This window comes from Tauraco erythrolophus, chromosome 23 (genome assembly GCF_009769465.1).
Source record: "Tauraco erythrolophus isolate bTauEry1 chromosome 23, bTauEry1.pri, whole genome shotgun sequence".
Classification (NCBI taxonomy): Eukaryota; Metazoa; Chordata; class Aves; order Musophagiformes; family Musophagidae; genus Tauraco; species Tauraco erythrolophus.
The window spans coordinates 4244533-4265085 of record NC_141487.1 but is presented as its reverse complement, the minus strand read 5'-3'; the positions used below and the strand labels follow the sequence as shown (position 1 = coordinate 4265085).

Sequence of the window (20553 nt, the reverse complement as noted above, 5' to 3'; positions counted from 1 at the left end):
ACTCCAAGATTAAAAAGGAATTGTGTGCACGTATCTTCTTGGTAAAGAGAAAGTGTATACGCATGAAAAGTCATAGAGTAAACATGACACTGGGGTGATGTCCAGAGTACACTCCTTGCAGCTTTAAGACTGCAGTTCTTCTAACATAATTTTAGCTGTTACTATCTCAAGAACTGCCACAGTTACAAAGCAAACCAGTGAACTACACAGCCTACAAGAGAGTAATCCAAGCTTCCACATCACTCACTGTAGTGCTCAGCAAGACACTGGCTGCCACATTCATGTCAGACTAGAAACTGGGAAAACCACTCTGCTCTTTTATAGAATCTTCCCATTTTAAGTCTTCTACCTCCCCTACAAGGTAGGATGGCTTTATTAGGAAAACAGGGACACAGAACTTTCTTCCAGTCACAGAAAAAGATGGTAGTAGAGCTCAGAGCTATATCTGTAAGACCAGGATATCCTTTTTGTCCTCTACCTGCTTGAAGTATTGAAGGGGTACCCCACTGGGTAGCAGGCTAAGTGCCTTTAAAATGAAGCTTTTCATTTCTCTTTCCCACAGACATCAATATTTAACAGTGAAGGTGGGAAAGTAAATCTGATTTTTTTTAAAAGAAATCAATATCCATTTATTTTGAGAAGTAATTGAAAAGGCCTGTATTCTAATGTTTAACAACTTTTCCAGTCTCCCTCATAGGAAACAAATGATTATCACTTCCACTCTTTCCTCCTATAATATCAATCCTGATCAATCTTGTTGGTATTGGCACTGGAATATATAGATATAGATTTCAACAGGAATCCCTTGGAGACTGGAGGTATGATTTCCCAGGGTGTACATACAGGATTGCTATTGCCAATCATCGTTAATTTGTGCCCACTTATTACAGAGCGTTACTTATTCTAAAATATATCTCAGCCATAAAATAATTTGCATTTTAAAAAGCAGCCTAAATCCTTATTCCCTATGAGACCAGAGAGCTCCTTTGCAAGCAGCTTCCAGACTCCTTAGGAAGTAATCATGAGGCCAATCATAATAATAGGTTTTTCTGTCTTCCTATGCTTTGTGTTTCTCTCTTTCTCGTGCAGAGATATCCATGTCACAGTTGGGACAGCCTCATCTCTGTTACCAAACGCTGGGCTAGGAGGATCACTACATGCATCTCAGGGACAAACTCTCCTTTGATCAACAGTAACCCACAGTCAAGCTCAGCAGATCCAGATCGACTTCCTATGCTGTGGTCAGACACATTCCTTTGGGACCCAAAGGTCTCCCAGCGTAGGGCTGAAGCTGCGTCTGACGCAGAGCAGAGGCAAATTCTGGGATTCCCACTTACACACATGCAGCCTGACCACAGAAATGGCAGTGTCAAACTCACAAACCTGGGAAGAGGGTAAACAAACACAGCACGTGACTCAGCTGGCCTGACGCTGCTGCCCTGGCAGTTCTCCCAGTAATTACAGCATCGCACACGCTCCTGCCCCCACGCTTTCCCCACAAATCCCAGACTGATGCGGGTCTTACTGGGTGTTTTGTCGCAGACACTGCTGCTGCAATGTCACTTGGGCAGCAGGAGGGAAAGAGACAGACTAACGGATCAGCATTCCCTAGTTTCTGGCACAGTTTGTAACACAGCAGAATTTACTCTCTTGGTTTCACTGATGTAAATCCAGACTAGTTGCCACTTGACTTGAGCTGCTCTATATTCTGCTCTTCATTACAGTGGTCTGGGTTTGGTTAAATGGTGTTAGATTGGGCTAAATGGGAGCGAAATAGGATTCTAGTAAGTTCAAAATGTATCTTGCCCCCTTTCAGAGCAGAAAAGTGAAGGGGCATGTGCGTGCCCAGGGGAGGAAAGCGCAGGAGGACACACATCTCCCCGAGGCTGCACCCCTTTACATTCAGGTCGCTGTGCTGACAACTCTTTACCATTCATTTACCTGGTAGTTGCACTCTGGGTCAAGGCAGTGGTAATGTTCTCGATACTGGTATGCACAGTGTATGTGTCCACAGTGCTGACTGCCAGAGAACCTGCAAACATGAGAGGAGGACAGAGAGAGAAAGGGAGAGAGAATAAAACAGTTTCCTGACAGTAACGCCTGTAAGCAAGGTACAAATCAAGTAAGTCCCATTCTTGCTTTCATCCCACATTTTTACGGCATTAAGCCCCATCTCCTTTATGCCCTCCAAGGATGGTGACCCTCCCACCTTCCTTTCCTTATTTGTTGCTATTTAAAGGTGCTTCTTGAGCAGGATCACTCAGGTCTTGTACATTCCTAATCTATCTGTCTTTCCCTTTGAAATTAATCTCCATTATCTAAGTTGCTTACTTGGGGAAGAGTAAGAAAGGAGGGTTCCTTGAATTAAATATCATACAATTCTAAAATTCTCATGTATGAGTTCACATACCACAGCAATGAGTTTCAGGAATCTACCATGCCAGAAGGAGACAAACAAACGTTGGTCAAATATGAATTCTAAATTTTAGGTACATGCCCATCTAGTAGGACCTCAGAAAAGCTCGGGCATTCATTTGTTTGTAGGAGATATGTCTCAAGACTCTTTTTTATTCATAGTATGGTGTCACACTACAGAGAAGATTGCAAACTAGTGGATTAGGTAGTGAGCCACACAGATAGAAGATGATCATGGCAAGATTATGCAGGAACTTTCTATAAGATGGGCAGATCAATGGAAAGATAGGTGAGATGGATCAACAAGAACAGAATGAAGAGTTAAGAGGCGGACTATCTCGACCCTGCGTGCACATCATCTCCCACGCACAACAGCCCTGCTGATCACTATTTTCCATGTGGATACAGTCTCTTTGCTCACAATAAAAAAATAGTGCAATGCAAAAGAACAGCCTGTCTTTGAGTGCAATTGGAAGTAGGACACAAGGAGCAATTGCCAGCAACAACATGCACCTCATCCATTTCTGCAGGTCACCACTGAGCATTCCATGCAGCAAATTTGGAACCCCCTGACCTACAGGGTGAAAAAAAACCCAGAAAGGCCACATAATACCTACATACAAACAGACAGTACACAGAATGTACTGACAGACAGACACATCAGTAATTGGCAAAAGGGGACAATCCAGTAAGGGGCTAATCAGTGTAATGAACTCTCTGATGTATATTCTAGAGGACCCTGGAAAAGCTGGAGCTTGAAAGGGAAACACACTGGAGAGAAGGGGACTCAGAGGGGAAACATTCAAAGATAAAGTACCATCTGCTCAAAGGTTCCTCAAAGGTTCCTCACGTCACAGTGCTAAACACAGCAGGAATGCACATTATAAAGGGCATGGGAAAGAAACAAGGAAGGGCAATGGGTAAAAAGAAAAAATGAGAGGAGTGAGACTATCCTGGAATACAATGCAATCAAGGAACGGGGCAGGAGCAGGGAAGATTATGGATCCTCATAAGGTGAGCTAATGCTAAGCTACAGGATAGAAAAAGTTGAGATGAAAAGCAGTGCTAAATAAGGCAGTTCTGAAATACAGTAAGGAAGAGGAGGTCAACTGTGGAGGCAGCAGAGCCTCTAGGAGATGGAAAGGGGACTTAATTGACAGAAAAGATAGACATTGCTAAAAAATTAAATGACTTCTTTGCCTCAGCATTCACAAAGGGAGACAGGGACAGATGCCAGGAGCAGACATGCCTTTCCCTGGGGAAGGAGAAGAAATACTGCAGGAAATCAGGATCACGTCAGAACAGGTGATTGAGAAACTGGAACAAACCTCAGCAGCGGAGAAGAAACAAACCACAAGGCAAACAGCAAGGCTGGCTGCACAAACAAAGGTGTGGAACTGAAAGCAGAGGAAGCAATTCCTGCTCAACGCCCGGGCAGCAGTACAGGGCACAGCCTGAGTCACCGTGGCATTAACCAGGTACGGGCAGCTCAGCAGCAGGTCGAACCAACTGGTCCTGCTAGTCCAGGGCTTTATGTCAGCAGCACCACCAGCAGTTTTAAAGGAAAGAAACCACTCTGTAGAAAGCTTCCTCCCTAATTCCACTGATGAGATGGGGAAGAGAGAGTAAAGGGCTGGGCAGGGTGGGAGAACTGTGGAGTGCCAGCCAGGCAGAGAGAAGAGGAAGACAAAGACCTTGCTGACAAATATCCACCTTTAAAGCAAAGCAGTCTAAAATACCATTAAAAGTGAGGATGCAAAACGACCAGAGATGCCAACTGCAGACACCAAAGAGATCTGACCGTGTGGGATGAGTTACTCGAAGCATCCAAGCAGGAGTAACTCATGGGCTCACTGCAGCTAAAGAAGCACTCTGGCACTTCGAACTCCTACCCTCCCCTCCACGTGCCACGGAAAGGGGTGTGTGTGTGGTGTCTGCAGTGCAGGAAGGGAGAGGCAAGTGTTCAACCAAACCGTGGGCTTGGGGAAGGAGGGAAGCAGCAAACACAGCATGAAGGGGAAATTCTGCTCTTTCAAGTCTGTAAGGTTAGGCTCCTAAAGGGTTATATTTATCCTGTGTTTCTTCTGACACTTGAAACAGTTCAAAGCTATTAATTTTTAAAGCACAGCATCTGTTTAGCTTTTTCATAACAGGAAAGCTTACACACCACAGCCTTACACGCATACACACGCGCACATTTACATGCACATATTCTAAGGTACATCAACACCCCTCTTAATTTACATAACGTACCCACAATTTCCATGCACACCATCAGACACAAACACACACGCTTGAAACAAGCAAACTCAGGGAGCATTTAATCACGCCGAAACGCAAATCCAAACTCCTGAATTGCCCATACAGGCACATAGATTCATTTTCACAGGAATGACCCCTTCCCTTACTTTAATCAGTTCACTTCTTTTTTTTTTTTTTTTTGGCCAGAAAGAACTAGTCTTGATCTGGCAAGAGTTAGAAATAAAAACCAAGATAAATAAATAATAATAAAAATAATAAATAAAGAAGTCAGCATGCTTAGAGAGTGTTTACAGACTCATTACCCTGTAACGATAATGTGAAAGAAGGAAGAAAAAAAAAACCCACCCCAATTACAAGGGGGGAGGAAACCCACACAGAAATAAATATTTAAGCAAGTGCTGCCAGAAGCACCATCTGCTGAGGCACTAATAATAATAATAATTTTTTTTTCTGTGGGTTTTTTTTTTTTTGGTTTTAGTTTTTTTTTTTTTTAATTATAAATATACAGGGGGGGGAAAAACAACCCAACCCAAACTAGCTAAGTAAGAGGTTTTGTTTTGTTGTGTGAGAGAATGGATTATCCCTGGGCAGCTTTTGGCAGTGGCTCTGGCAAACTCATTAAGCTAATTATGCAGTACAGACATAGCGTGTCGTGTCTCTCTCCCCCCACCCCTTGATTTTAAGGCTTTAAACTGTTTTTAAAATTGTGTGTAAATTGAAGGGAAGTGGCTGTGCTGCCAAGGGGCAGCTTGCGGAGCTTTTTTAGCAGGATGTGGTGTCCCTTTGCTATCTCACAGGCCTCCCTCAGCTACCTGCCTGACCCAGGGGAAGGGGCTTGCAAAGCGCTACAAAGCGTGGATGTGGGTGAAGTGTTTATACAGTTCTCTGCTTGAGAGGGTGGCATCTCCTCTCTCGCTGCGACCTCTGCAATTCCTGCAATCTCAGCAATAAAAGGGTGCTGCTCCTTCTGCCCCATGCAAAGATGGGCTCAAACCTCTGCTTTCGTTCCTGTGCTCTCCCAGGAGGCAGTGAGTTGCCACATGCACTACAGGCATTGCTGCTGGAGGAGCTGCGTGTGGTGGTGCAACTGTCCTCTCTTCCCATGTGGTCTTCTGCCCCCTTCTCCTACAGCAGGGATTTGGGCAAGGAATGGAAATCACCTCTTGCTCCACACTCCAGCCAGGGAGAGCACTGTTCCCACCCTTTTCTCCTGCTGATGCGCCAAGCATCTTCCCTCGCACCTTCCTAGCAGCTGACTGCCTCCCACAGAGTGCAGACTGGCAAAGTGGGAAAGCACAGTACGTGTTTCCCTCCCCTCTTGTTAAGAAGTGCCCAAGAGCTGGTGGGAACAAACCCTTCAGTTTTATCTCTGGAGAGAAGTGTTTCCTTGCTTCCCTGACTGGTGTCTTTCTGTACACAAGGGCTTTCATAGTGAACGTCCTCACAGAACAGATGGAGGACTGAACAGGCCAGGGGCAAAGGCTGATGGACCCTTTACACCGTGAGCTATAAAACAGGCAGGTGTTATGCAACAATCTTCTCTGGCTCTCATGGCAATACTCACTCTGTCTCACCACAACAGCCTTGGGCTCCCTCTCAGCATCGCTTGTTCCTGACCCAAGCTTGCCCAGAGCCGTGGTAAGGCACCCTCGTCTGCACCTTATTCAGTGAGGGTTTCTCATACAAATGAGCTGCAAAATACTCTAGGATAAACATCCCACATTGATGTCGAGACCTGCTTAAACTCGAGTCACTTGTGAATTCCTCCCGTCTAGATTCCCAGAGGTGAGATGTTCTCTGCTTGCCTCCTGCAGGCACTGGACATGGTAGGGGGAAAAGGCTGGAGACAGGACAGCAACAGACAGAAAGAGAGACAGTCGAGACTGGGCTCCCATTTAAATCCTGGGTTTCTGCAGTGAAACATTTTTCCACTATTTGTCACAAAGTCTAAGCTCTGGGAAGCTGAGCATTCTCTTGACATGCTTGTACACCTCTCACAGCTACTGCTGGCGCAAGCAGGGGAACAGAGCAAGTACAGATGCCAGAGGGAAATGGAAGTGCCAATGTCTGGCTTAAACACTTGATCCAGATTGACACGACCTCATCTCTCCCATCACCACTCCCCCCTCTTACTTCCAGCCCTCTCCCCAAGAAAGTCAAGAGCTTTGCCTACCTGGCAATATACTTCTGGTAAATATTTACGTCTTCGCTGACAGCTGGTTTGTCAGTGGGTAATCCATTCCTAATGAGAAACACACAGGGCAGAGCTGGTTAGCAGGCAGGAGCAGGGCACAGGCTGAGCTCCTTGTTTCCCTCGCACACCACTGACACATCTGTAGAGACGGCCCAGGGAAGAGTACCCAGCAAAGACACGCAGAGGTTTAACCTCCCTTCCCCTTCCAATCCTGTCCCTTCCTTCCTAGGGAACTGTACAGTCTGCCTACCACCCCTCCTGCATGTTCACTCTTTGCAGGACTAGTACCAGTTTGTTGGAGACACTGAGAAGATCAACCAGGAAAACTTGTTTTTCCACAGAAAAAACTACTCATTTGCAAACAAGTGATGGCCACATGAAAACAAACACCTCCCTGAAGCACTTTGCAACACTGTGCACAGAAGGGCCATCGAGACACATCTGCCCTAGGCTCAACTGTGGGAGAAGAGTCTCTGTGCTTTGGCCATGCTGTGAGCTACTACACATTTCCTACAGCCAGCAGGCACGGTGTACTGCTACCTGGTCCTGGAAACGTGGTTACAGCCCCTTAGATGTGGCTTTAAGTGCCTCTTCTTTCACATAGATACCCGTACTCCAGTAGACAGATGGGGCAGCAAAGGTATTTATGTATTTTAATCCATGAGAAAACCAACCCATCTGCACCCAACTGTCTCATAAGCCTGGGTTACTTAACATCATTAGGAAGCAGACAAAAATGACATCCCCAACGAGTTCAGCAAAAGGAAAAAGAGATACAGGGCCAGACTGTAGCCTAAGAACCAGTGGCATACCAACACAATCCCAGACAGGCTGTATGTGGTCTGCCTTCTCAGTTTTGCCCACACTCAACGTCCACTCCTACTCGTGACAGCTCTGTCCCTCGTTTAAACAAGGACACTTTCCCACAAAGTTCACTTGAAGCAGGTAGCTCAGTTCAGGGCAGGTTAATAGCATTAGATGTTGGAGAGTTTAAACCCATGGCTAAGGTATCTGCATGTATGTGAGAAGAAGGGGTCATTCCTATCAGGTTATTTGGTCCCAGTGGGAACTGTGACTGGAAAGCCAGGTCCCAGATACCACAGCGCTTCCTCCACCAGCACGATTAGTGGGCTGCTTTCTTGTATCATGAAAGTCTGTATCTAGTAGTCAGCCTCAAGAAGGAGGGACCAGAGCCCTTTCTGTACTCCAGTGTGTGGTCAGGACACTGGGAACTGCCAGGTTGAAGGCCCTGGTCACCTCCATTCTTGTTGCAGCCCCACCACGATGCCCCAGTTGAGGAAGTCCTGTGGCTACAGAAGGGATCACCATGGTGTTGCAAACCCACATCTGCAAGTGGCAGGAAATGAACAAGAGAAAGGAAATCAAACTGGGATCCCAGTGCAACACCACAGCAGATAAGAAGAGGCTCACAGCTCCCAAGCACAGCTCAAGGATGGCCACTGAACAACAGGCAGCTGAGCGTTCTGCAGACTCTTCAGGCAGAGTCCCTGGCCAAGTCACGCATCACAACGAGGCACTGTGACTACAGGAATATTTACACCACAGTGTTTTCAGTAATAGGAGTCCCTGCCTACCATCTGGAGCACATAGAGGGTTCATCCTGAGCAAGGGCCAGATGCAAATGTTAATAATCCTCTGCTCTTTCCCATATACCTTAACCACAGAGCTCCCAAATCTGTCCGCAGACAGTTGGGAAAGGGCTGTTTCACACGGAAGGCAGGTATCATTAGCTCTGCTTTCCGGGTGCGAAACATGGAAAGTGAGGGATGCAGACTTGCCTGAGACTGCAAAGAGCAGCTGAGTACACGCACATATGTAGCTTTTCCGCAGCCACCACCTCTGGAAGCCACACTAAAAAGTAATTCAAGGTTTGCCAAGGCCTTCAGATATCTCCATTCACTCAATGGCATCACTGCAGAGATTGCCAGCAACATACGTGTAAGAGGTTATTAGTGGTAATTGGGCTAATGAGTTTGCCCAGTCTGAGGGGTAATTGAATCACCTCTATTTGTGTAAGGAACAAGCAAATTGAGAAGACACAGGCCTGGCCCCACAGAAGTATATATATGCCTAACTCCTATGAAAATTGATGGGAATTAGGCACCAAAATGTTTTCTGAGTTCTGGGACAAACAAAAAGCCCCATCTTGCTACCAGTAAAGAGTTTTGCCATTGAGTTAAATGGAAGCAAGAATCAAGTTCTCCTACAGACACAGGTGGATGCCTGGGGAACTGAAAGAAGGAGAAAGTAAAAGAGTTACAGCCTTGACCTGTCAAGTCCTGGCAGCTCCACATCCCGGCATCTTTCATTTTAACATATGAACCCAGGAGCTAGTGGGGTCTAGATTCGTGGCTGTGACTGCTGATGGCAGGGCACATCCTTAGTGCAGATAAGATAAATGGAGATACAAGGTGCAACAGAGGAGCAGACACTCCAACAGAGAGCAAAAAGAAACATCATGCAAACAGTGCAGTATTTATCATCGCACAAACTGGAATTGCCTGCTGATCCACACACAGACTTTAGGCATGATCCCCCACTAATACGAAGATAAGAAAAGTGGGAGGACACTTACTTTACTGTAGAGACTGTTCCAGTTGTGATGGAGTCTGTCTTGGAGAAAGTTGACTTCAGGTACTCAGGAGTGTTGAATGGCAATGAGACGGACTGCTCTGGCCCAGCCACAGGAGTGCTGCTGGGGGTACTGGCGAGGGGAGCAGGGGCCAGGCTGGGTGTTGGAGCTTTTACTGGAGTAAGCTTCTGAATGTTCCTCACATCATACTTGGAAGGCCGGCCTACCTTGCCCGTCTTGAAGGCGATGGCTCCTCCCATATCTGGGCTTCCTTCTCCAGGCTTGAAAAGGTGCAAGTACTTGACATTTTCTAGGTCATACTTGGAGGCCTTCTTGTAAGTGTTGCCGTTTTGCGGCCTGATGCTCTCACCCGTCTTCAGCTTCTGAATGAAGAAGTCATATTTGGAGGCCCGTGACATCAGGCCTTGCATCTGGGAACTGCTGGGAGAGGGCAGCGGCAGGATGGTGGCTTTGGTCTCCGTCAGCATGGAGGCATCTGGACCTGGCACCCGAAGGGGCTGTGCCAGCACTGAGGAAGTTTCTTTGCCCAGCTTGGAGCTCAACTCCTCAGATTTGGCCAAGTGCATGGGCCAAGAGAGCTGCTCTCCAGCTTTCAGTTTGCGGATGTACTCCTCGTACTTGGAGAAGCGGGCTCGTTTGCTCATGGCATCCTCGCCAGCGAGAGAGGCAGCAGTCGCAGTGGCCTCTGAGGTAGCAGCGTTCAGCTTGTCAAAGCTGATCTTGCGGGCCAGCTCATCCCGCATGTTCTGATCGTCGTAGCCGAACATGCCCAGGAACTCGTTCATGGTGGTGGCGGCGTAATCTCGCAGCGATGAAGCTTCCCCTGCAGAGAACCAAAGTGAGTGTCACGCAAGGCGTTGATTTTTCTTCTCCTCCCATCCAGCACTAGTAGCAGGGAGGGGGAGCAAGGGGAGAGGGGAACATGATCTACTGACGTTTGGCTCACTTGTTAGGTTTTACGACTCTTAAATTAATTTGTTTTAAAAAAAAAAGTAATTAATACTGGGGTAAAATAAAAAGAGTTCATCAATGCCAGGAAAATCAATTTCCTAAATGTTCTAGCCGATGGCTTTTCAGTACATTAAACAAAGTTTCATAAATGTCTCCGCACTCTTGCCTTGGCCTAATATGAAGAAAAAGTAATTTTACTGGAAGTGAGACCAACGCCAATACGCCGAGGTTTGTACAGTTCTGTCCTTGCGTGTGTCTGTATATGGGAGGAGGTGCACAGAGGATATACGGCAGCGTGTCTGCGTGTAGGGGGGGCAGAAACATGTGAGACATGCTCTGTGTGCTGGTGCACAGCAGGGCTGAGAGCAGGCAGGACGGCGTGGTGTGGAACGGGTGAGGGACACAGGGCAAGACAATGCATGGGGTGGAGCAGGAGGAGGGCAGAAAGGAAAAGCACAGAGTAGAGAAGAAAAGCAGCAGAGGTGGAGATGAATTAAGGCGGGGGAAGAGCAGCAAGGGCTATATGCATGAGAAGCCTGGCAGTGAGGAGTAGGGAGGAAGGAGAGGAGAAGAGAAGGCAAGACAAAGACAGGATAGTTCCCTATAGCTGTTGCAGTCCTTCCCTTCCCTGCCGATTTTTTAATATTTCTTTTCACCTAACTTGCTGTCTTCCTTCTCAATCTCAGTGACTGGAGAGCTACTACTCTCCTCTTGAAAAGGGGCCACAGTTCTGCGAAGGATGTGGAAACCCACGGGGAGCCTCCTGAGCAGCCAGAACAGCTTCCAGTAAAACGAGGACAGGGAAAAGTCCACGCACGTGCAAAATGGGCAAGGAACAGCCTCTCTCCATCTGATTTGGACTGAGGACAGAAAGAGCTGTTGTCCTGACGTGGGCTCCAGAGAAGGGGAGAAAATCTGTTCCCTGGAACGTGGGTTGGGGAAGGGGCAAGAAGGGTTTAGTCTATCTGAATGTGATCACAGGGAGGAAGAATGAGTAAAAGCTGTCCTTCCTTCGGTCTCTCCCTCCCATCCTCCCTCCCTTACTCCCTCAGGCAGTTTCACAGGCCACCAGGAGGGGAAGAACACACATCTGGAGGTCACCCAATATCACTGTAAAGGAGGAAATAAAGATTGCTCTGACGTGCCAGCTTGGACTCATTTAGGCTTCAGTCTGACACAGCGCTCCTCCTCCTCTCCCTCTTGCTTTCTCCCGCAGAGTAAAGATTTACTGTGTGCAGGAGTCCTTCAAACCTCCCTCGTCATCTTTTCCAATCACTCACTCTAGCTCTCATGAGCAAGCACACTCGTTCACAGGGAGCCAGCACATGCAGATACACCAGCAGCAGAATGGAGCTTCTGGGCACTGGGTCCAGCTCAAACCAAATCAACACTGCCTTAAGACACGGTGGAAAAGGAAGGCACCAAGACAGCCACAGAACAGGTCAACAGATCCAAAGTGTTTACAATAGACTCCTAGGATTTGGGGGATCTGACAGCCAGTGATGCCATACTCGCAGGCATGCACATACACGAGAACACTTCCGCGCACACAGGACCCAGTCAACGAGCAAAGTCAAAGCTCAATAGCCATCTGCTTCCACAAATCAGTTTCCACAGGACTATATGGAAAAAGAGACTGCTTGCAACAGGCACAGAAATGTGCAAGACCACGAGGGTCATATTCCTGCTGCAATATTGCCCAGTGTAGGTGTGTTCATGCAGCAGAAGTACTGCTGCACCACTTGCCTGTGTACGTGGTACGTGAGAAAGACAATGCAAAGAACATGCCCGAAGCCTGCAAGCAGAAGGACAAAGACACATCCGCTAAGTGCTGGGATCTGGTTTAGCCCAAAATGACCTTCCAGTTCTAAGCACTTAGACTCAGCATCCTGCATGGGATTTTGGGATGCTGGACTTCAGAATAAACACCCTGTTAGTTACAGAATGGGTGGCAATGTCTCTGCAGTGTCTGGCTGAGCTTGGAGCTCTTTGTCCTCACAAAACCTCACGGGTCAGTATTAATCTCGAAGGATGGTAAATGCAGAATCATGCCTCGCAGTGTCCAATAACAAGACTTGTCAGAAGAAAGCCACAAGGAAAGGCTGTATTACTCCATTCTTAGAGGTAGGATCATTTCATCTGGGCTTCCCCACTTGGCTCTCTTCTGTAGCTCCTCCAACACCCTCCCAAAGCCATGAATTTATCTTTCACACATAGACACATTAAATAACTTCACCTCGTTTTAAAGCAGTTCTCCTTTTTACCTCTTTTTCGCTCTTCTCCACCTGCATTTCAGTGTAACCCTATGACCAGACAGAAGCGATTAAACCCATTAAATCCCTACTGGGTCTAACACTTCCCTCTTTCTGTTAAATCTGCTTTCTCTGTTCTGCTTTTCCTCTCTTTTCGGGCCTGTAAAACAACCATAGAATCATAGATTCTTATTATTCTTCATCAAGCCCTAAGCCTCCTTCACAACGCCCTGACTTCCAAGCACTGCAGAGACACTCTAGCCAGCCTGTGCCCAACTAACTGCAAGGGGAGAAAGAACCACAGAGAGGATCTGATAGGAAATTAAACTATTAAGCGTGATTTTTACTAGCTTTAACAGCTGCCCTGAAAGTCAGCCAACCCCTTCCTTTCTTTATTTCTTTGTCCTAACCTGCAGCACATGAAAAAAGAGGGGAGATGCTCTTTTTCAATCCCATATATCAAATCAGTTTTACAAATCCCAGCTCGATTCAGGCCCTACAGACATTACAAACCCACAGAGGAGATTCAAGGAAACCTAGTATTTTCTGTTAACACTGGAGAAAATGAAATGTTGTAGAAGACAAGTTCCTTCTTAAGCTTCTCTTATCTGCACACTTGGTCTTGGGAAGCATCTTTGGGACCATAGGAAAGGGAGACTTTTCTGACCTTTTTTTTTGAGTTTTGCAAAGCCAGAGTTTGAGTTCAGGTTTGACTGCCCTGGATTTAATCCCCTCGTCCCCCAGAACACCTTGCACTCCGCCTTTCCTTTGCTCAAATTTGGTTCCAGATGATCACAACGCCCTCCCTGATCAACAGCTTTGCCAGTGCTGCTCAGTCTTTCCTCATCTGTGTTTTGAGACGAAACCCTGGCCAGTTCCCACTATGCACTGCCTGACGAGTGCACCTTCACTCGTCCCAGCACAAGCCCACCAACGCATCCCCCAAAGCCAAGACAACCTCCACCTATTCACACAGGCACCCAACCGGAAGGCTGGAGGCTCTTCAAGAGGAGGCACCTTATGGAAGGGACCTGCCTCACCACAAAGATGGTATGAGACCCAGCCAACTCATTTCACATACACGCTCAAACAACAGTGAAGAGGTAATTATTATTACCTAATTGACAGAAAACCCTCCCCATACCCGCACACAGACAGAAGCGAAGCAGGACAGCGGCTGGGAAATAAATCCCTGTGAAAAGCTCACAGCCCCGGAAGGCACAGGAAGCATTGTCCCTGGGTCTTCCCCCTCCCCTGCACCGCATTTTTATCTCCTTTTCTACGTGATAATAAAAGGGCTCCCTCTTCCCTTGCTGCTGCTCTCCATTTGTGGGCATTGCCAAAGAGCAGAGATCTGTGTGTCTCAGAGCAGCTATCGTATCACAAAGGATCCGAAGCTAGCAAAAAAGGGGCTAAAAATAGCCTGCAGCAGCACACTATATATGGAAGGAAAAGCAAAACAGCCCAAATGGAGTGCAAGGTCTGGATACTGGGGGATGGGACATCCCAGCCAGGGCTCTGTCCTTTACTCTGCTTGGGAGGGAAAACATGTAGACTTGGGGGCCATAGGATAATGAGCAAGAACCTGGCACTCATCAGGCACGTTCTCCCAAGTGGAGTCTCCCCAGGAAATTATGAAGAGAAAACTCCCCTTGTTGAAAACAGGTCCAATATTCCCTTTCTAAGAGACTTCGTCAATCAGCTAGGAAAAGAAAGCAGAACTTTGAAAGTTTGTTCAGAGGAAAGCTCCTGGTGACTACTTTAGCCCATTAACAGGCAGAGTAAAGAACACGGACTGTATAGGAAAATCTCCCTGGGTATGCGTGCGTCAGTGAGAGATTGTGGACAGGGATCTCTGTCAGAGACTGTACTGGGAAATCTAAATGCTATATATAAATGTGTGTAGAGAAGTACGGGTCAGCCAGTGTGCAGGAGAGGGTGTATAAATGAATGAAGAAACGTATTTGCATGCCCAGATCAGCTTCTGACACCCATCTCCTGACAGACACTGGCTTTGGGACTCCTGAACATGTTTCCTAGCTGTACCAGAGAGGGAGGCACATAAGGCAAGACTGAGCACCGACTCATAAGTCCCGTGTTTCCATGGGGTAGCTCAGAAAAAGAAACAGGAATAACATACATGCATGTTCCCCATCTTGTTTCAAAGCATGAGGGTTGAACAGCACAGACCAAGCTTCTGCAAACTCCTGCCTGATGCAGAAGCCTTACTGTCTGACCCTGGAAGGACACAAAGGTGGCAGGAATTTGGTATTAGAGTACATGATGTGCTAGTGGAGGACACAAGCCATAGCTGAAGTCCAGAAACCAGGCTCTGTGTGCACACATCGGGGCTCCAAGAAGCAGGAATCCTTCTCAGCCCCATATAATTAAGATCACTGTCTCCACTGATCAAGAGAGCCCAGCTAGATGCAGGATCCATTTTTCTGTGTGGCTCCTGCTTTTTACTTAAGTTTCCAGCTGATCAGACTCAATTTTAAATGCTGCTGAACACTGCTAGCTCTCTATCCTTTATGTCCTCAGAGGGAGCACGGGGCACTCAGAACCTTGAAAACCAGGTTCCTGTGATGACTCCCCTGAAGATGAATGGATCACGAGGGCAGAGCTGGGATCTGACTGCCTCCTGCTACCCCCCAACTCACAGGAAAAAAACTTCCTTTTTGGTACAGGCAGTTTCCAGATCTCACTGGAATAAACTTAACCTGCACCCACTAACACCAGATCTGAGAGGACTCAGTGCTGAACAGCTTAAAATCCATTTTCTGGACCATCAACAGAAAAAGACAGAAGAGGAAAAGGACTTTGTCCTTTCCAAAGCAAGGGATGTTTTCAGTTTGTGCTTTCCAGGGAAACGTTGCAAACGACATTTACAACAGGGTTCTTGAAACAGACGCTCAAGACCTGGCAGCACGTCTGTTTGCAAGTCAAATCCCATGTGGCTGTGTATGGAAACCGGTCCCACATGTGCCGTTACCTGCCTTAAACATAAATGAGTCTTCAGCCCCCATGAAAGCTTACACATTTTTGCATAATCCTTTGACAATACAGCCCTACAAAGGCAATTTACTGAGAACTCCTACCCCAGTGAGAAACCTCAGCTCCTTTTCATTTTTCCCAGTTTGGTAACATTTTTTACATTTCTGTTCCCCTGCCTTTAGTTTTTGTGGCAAATAAAAGCTGCAAATGGGGGGGAATTAAAACCAACTAAAAACAGAGTCCAGGCACAATCACCTTGTGTCTGGGAACGACAAGGGCTTTCCTATCAAAGGAAACTGAAGGTCACACTTTTCCTCATTGATCTTGCAATGTTTGTTAATTACTCTGTCACTGATGTGGCGAAGGATAATTAAACAGCTCTGTTTATATCTTATATGCATAATTATGTGCGCTGCCACTGAACTCGTGAAGACTAGAGAATGTGCCTCTCCAGAAGGGGAACGGACAGACGGAGATGAGTTTCGGCTGCATTATTAACAGGAGGAGGAAAACACGCGCGCACACAAAAGGAGGAAAGTTTGATGGATTCACAAAGTGCTGAGATCAGGGGAGGGGTGCGTGCAGGTGGAGCAGATTAGGGAGAGATCTTTCAATTACAGATCCAATCCAGCTGAGTGACAAATGGGGGGAGGGAGCTGCTCTGCCCTAACGGAGAGAATTCAATTTACCCCAAGCTTTTACCAAGGCACTCATATCCCCCCCCAAAACCAACCTGGGGGGAACCTGGGTATCAGAAGTGAGGAATAAATTCAGCTGGGCCTTTCCCCAACATGTCTCGCTAAACACACCTTTCGAATGAACCACAAGAACAAGGTAGAAGCTGCCTGAAAATCAGAAACGCACGCACAGCCTGGGAGAAAACACCTTGCGGCTGCCCCAGGCCAGCATCCCAGCATCCCAGCCGGAAGCCGTGGGGGCCGTGCTGGTTTGGAACCGGCCCGAACCGGGAGGTGCCACCCACCGGCCGCGCGGCAGGACGGGCCCCGCACGGAGGCAGCGCCGTGGCGAGCGGGAGCCCCGCAGCCCCCCGGCCGGGACAGGGGCACACGCGGCCGGCAGCCGCGCTGGACGGCGCTGCTCCGGGCTCTTATCCGACACCGGGAAGGGGCACCCGCACCGGCGGCCCGCCGGGGGTCGGGGACAGCGCCGGGCAGCGGCTCGCTCCACCTCGCTCCCCGAGCAGCACAGGCAGCGGCTCGGCGCGGTGCCCGGTGCCCACCCCCCGGGCTCCCCACCAGCCCGTTCCCCGGCGAAAGCCGCCGCCTACCTCGCACCTCCCGCCGCGGCGGCCGCTCCTTCCAGAAGCTTCGCCCCGGCCGCCGGGCGGGGAGGGGCCCCGGGACGCCGCAGGTGCGGCCCCGCCCTCGTGCCCCCGCCGTGGGCGGGCAGGGGCGGCCCGGCGGCTCCGCGGGCTGCAGCGTGCACCGGGCTGAAACGCGCGGTGGTTACCGGCTTTCCCCCGCCCCGCGGCGGCCAGCTCTGATCCCGGGGTTAATGTCCACAGCTTAAGGTGCAGCACGGGGCATGAGTGTGTTTGCACAGCCCTGCCCGCGGTGCAATGCACTGCACAGCCTGCACGCGCGTGAATATGTGCCACACGGGCACGCTCTGCTTTTTTTTCCTCCTGGCGATGGAAATACACGACCAGGAAATTGGCACATCCCACAGCCATCTCCATCTGAATGGTCTGAAGAAGTCTACAGGCAGGAGATGCACTCCACCAAGCGATCTGTGGTCTGGAAAGAGCCACCCAGCCACGTCCACCCCAACAAACCCCTCTGGGGAAGGGGAGGCTGAAGCAGAAGCAAACTCAGTGCCACCAGCAAAATGGCAGGCCTCTGCAAGGGGACCGGGGCTTTCACCTCCTCCTCGGCTGCCAGATGCAGACAGCATCTGGCACGGACACAGCTCCGGCTGCCCCACAGACAACGCGACCGCGAGGCTGCCCCACGCAGGGAGTCGAGGGGCACAGGGCTTACCTGAGGCGGTTCCTGCCCCCAGCTTGGAGCCTGTCTCACCACTGGAGGACCGGTAGGCATCGTCCTTCGAGGCCGGCCCGTCTGAATCCCTGTCATCCAAGAAGTTGCCGTCCTGCGAGCCCCTCAGAGCGTCCGCCTCATCCCCGTTGTCTTCCTCATCACTGCAGCCCTTTGGCTGCACCATGTAAACCCCTTCGGGGGGCACCTCCGCGCTCTCGGCGCCCTTACATTCCTTGCCCTCCACTCGCCCCAGCAAGGGCTCCTCGTTGTATTCCCCGTTCACCCACTTCTCAATCACCTCCCTCCTTTTGTCCTCCTCGATCTTCTGCACGCGGCTGAGTCCATCGGAAAACTCCGTCCCCAGCTCCTTGGTCCCAGGCTGAGGCAGGTCCTTGTTGCTGCTCTCCCGCTGCGGCCCCTTGTCCGCTCGCGCCTGTTCGGCTCCCCCGTGGTCGAAGACGACCTGCCGGCTCAGCTTGGCACAGATTGCATTTAGCTTCAGGCCGCCTTTGCGCTTGGCAGCCATTGTGGGTTTTCCTGAGGTTGCGTCAGTGCATATAGTTCTTTCAGCTGGAAAGAGAGAGGGGAAAGAAGCAAGGAAGGGCGTTAGTGGGATCAGACAACTTGAACCCAAACAGCAAACAGCTGGTGCCAACCCAATGGGCTTTCAAGCATGGCCAGTGTCATCCTCCGAAAGGTGGGACTGCCATATGTTTCCTGAGCTCTGAGTGGAAGCTCAGTCAGTAGAGGCTGGTGAGAACCACACTGAACCTGCTGGTACCAAAGGATGCCGCTGGCCTCAAGAAAGAGGCACGTATGTATGCTGGGACTGAACTGGGCTCAAAAGGCCCCAGATGCCTCAGCCAGGTGAACGTGGTACGGAGCAGCCTTTGCTCCTGGCTCAGGCTGGGTATGAAGTCCGTTAAAAGCCTGACTTGCTCTCTCCTTCAGACTGCAGCACCACCTGCTTTTCGGTCCCCAGCTCCATCTCAGATGTGTTGGCTGCCAAAACCACACCAGCCACTATCTGCACCCAAGCACCCGTAGCAGGGAGAACAGCTTCCTGAGCCTAACCCTTGGGATGGCGAGGAATTCACTTCATGGAGTATATGCATCGTCTCAGAGAAGAGACCCAGTATGGACCAGAACAAACCAGTACAGAGGACAGAAGCCCTGGCAAGTGCGTGCACTGGAGCACCAGACTGGTGCGTGGCAGTCACACAGGAGAAAATCCCCTTGTGTTGGTTGGTAGCAGTCGATCAGGCCCCATCGCCTGCTCTGCTCGCTTGCTCGCTGGCTCTCGCACACACAGGAAATTCTGCTCTCACACTTCCCAGCACAATCAGCTAATTAGTGTGGGTTTGTTATTTTAATGTAGTTTATTCATATGTGACAGCTAGTAAAGGAGGGGTAGGAGAAAGTGGGGGGAGAAAGGAAGAAGGTAAGGTCTTAACTTCAAGGTCACAGAGAAGCTTGAACTAAATGGTCCCTATCACAGACTCACTTGCATAATTATTGCACCAACAATTAACGAGATTCAATCACAAATAAAAGCAAAAAACTGCTTCTAAAGCAGCTGCATTGTCTCATTTCCCTCTTTATTTATGATACCGCCAGGAGACACTCAGACGAAGAAGGGTTAAAGGTCCCAAGGCACAGAACAGGCACACAGCCTGGCTCTTCCTCCCGCACAGTGCCGAGGCAGACCTTGCTCTGTGTCCCGGGGCTCCAGACGAGCACCCAGTAAAACACCTGCCAGACACACACACCACTGGAGTTACTGTGGGAATGTTGCTGGAGGTCCCTCCAAAATGTGCTCTTGGACTTTATGTTGTGCTGAAAGAGGGGCCCATCACACAGAAAGCAAACAGAAGCCATCTCCAGACCTTGAATGGTGAGAACGGGTTTCTCCATGGCACAGGAGTCCCTGGTGGCAGCTCAGCCCACACCTCCCTGTCACCAGCACAGAGGTGCTGCTCCACAGAAGCACAGTGAGATTAATCAGACCCCCTACAATGCATCCAGAAGCCATCGTGACAGCCCCTAATCCCATAACATGACAGCCCAATACAAACAGACTGAAACTTTAGACCTGCTGTCCAAGAGCCAGAGAGTGGCTGCTTAGCGTAAACTCCTGACAGCTTCAGACGTGCTTCCCTGTCAAGGACTGTGAGAAAAATAACCCCCCGACAAATCTATCAGCCCTCCACACAAAGGGAGGCTGAACGTACTCCTCCACTTTCCAAAGGCACACCCCCCTGGTGCTGACACCTACATGCAATCATGCTTTCACGAAGGGAAAGCACACGTTGCCCCCAAACACGTACCTCCCCACCTAGAAATTATAGCTGTTGGAGAGCTGTGCGTATGCGCTGGCACGCTCTGTAAACGTACTCACACACGTATGGGTTAAAAAGTCCCATTTCCCAAAAATACATTCCTGTACGTCTCCCCACACATCTCCCTTTCGCACATTCCCCCAACGCAGGCGCGCAGTCCTCACGCACACAGATGGGCACAGGCAGACGCCCGTGAAGCTGCAGGAGTCTCTGTGTGCTGGCACCTTCCCTTCCCATCACATTCCCGCTCTATTTAGGGCAGAAACTGAAGGCCGATCCTATGCGCAACTGGTACCACGGAGGGAATCTCGGGAGGCTGCTGTGAGCTCCAGCTGGAGCTGGGCCAGGACACCTACGGCTCACGCCTGTACGCTTGGGCGAGGGGCCAGCGGAGCCTCACTGGCTGCAGGTGGCCAGGACGGTGGCTCCCGCGCGGTGCGGTGCCTGCCCGGGGCTGGGGCACTGGGTCAGCACTGCCCGGTGATTCCCCATCCACGTTCTCACAATGCCCAGCCCTGCCTAACTGGTGACA

The 20553-nt window shown here is 49.5% G+C and overlaps 1 protein-coding gene across 1 annotated transcript in view; it reads right to left on the bottom strand.

Moving 5' to 3' along the window:
• Positions 1-18670, bottom strand: part of CASZ1 (castor zinc finger 1) — a 48294-nt gene extending 29624 nt beyond the window's left edge. Inside the window, exons 1-5 of the mRNA XM_086625510.1 lie at positions 18622-18670; positions 17683-18252; positions 9468-10308; positions 6851-6919; positions 1942-2032 (exon numbers count right to left, since the gene is read on the bottom strand). Of these exons, the coding sequence (XP_086481636.1) occupies positions 1942-2032; positions 6851-6919; positions 9468-10308; positions 17683-18252; positions 18622-18670 (1620 nt within the window). The remainder of the gene's footprint in view (positions 1-1941; positions 2033-6850; positions 6920-9467; positions 10309-17682; positions 18253-18621) is intronic.
• Between the last annotated feature and the right edge of the window lie 1883 nt (positions 18671-20553).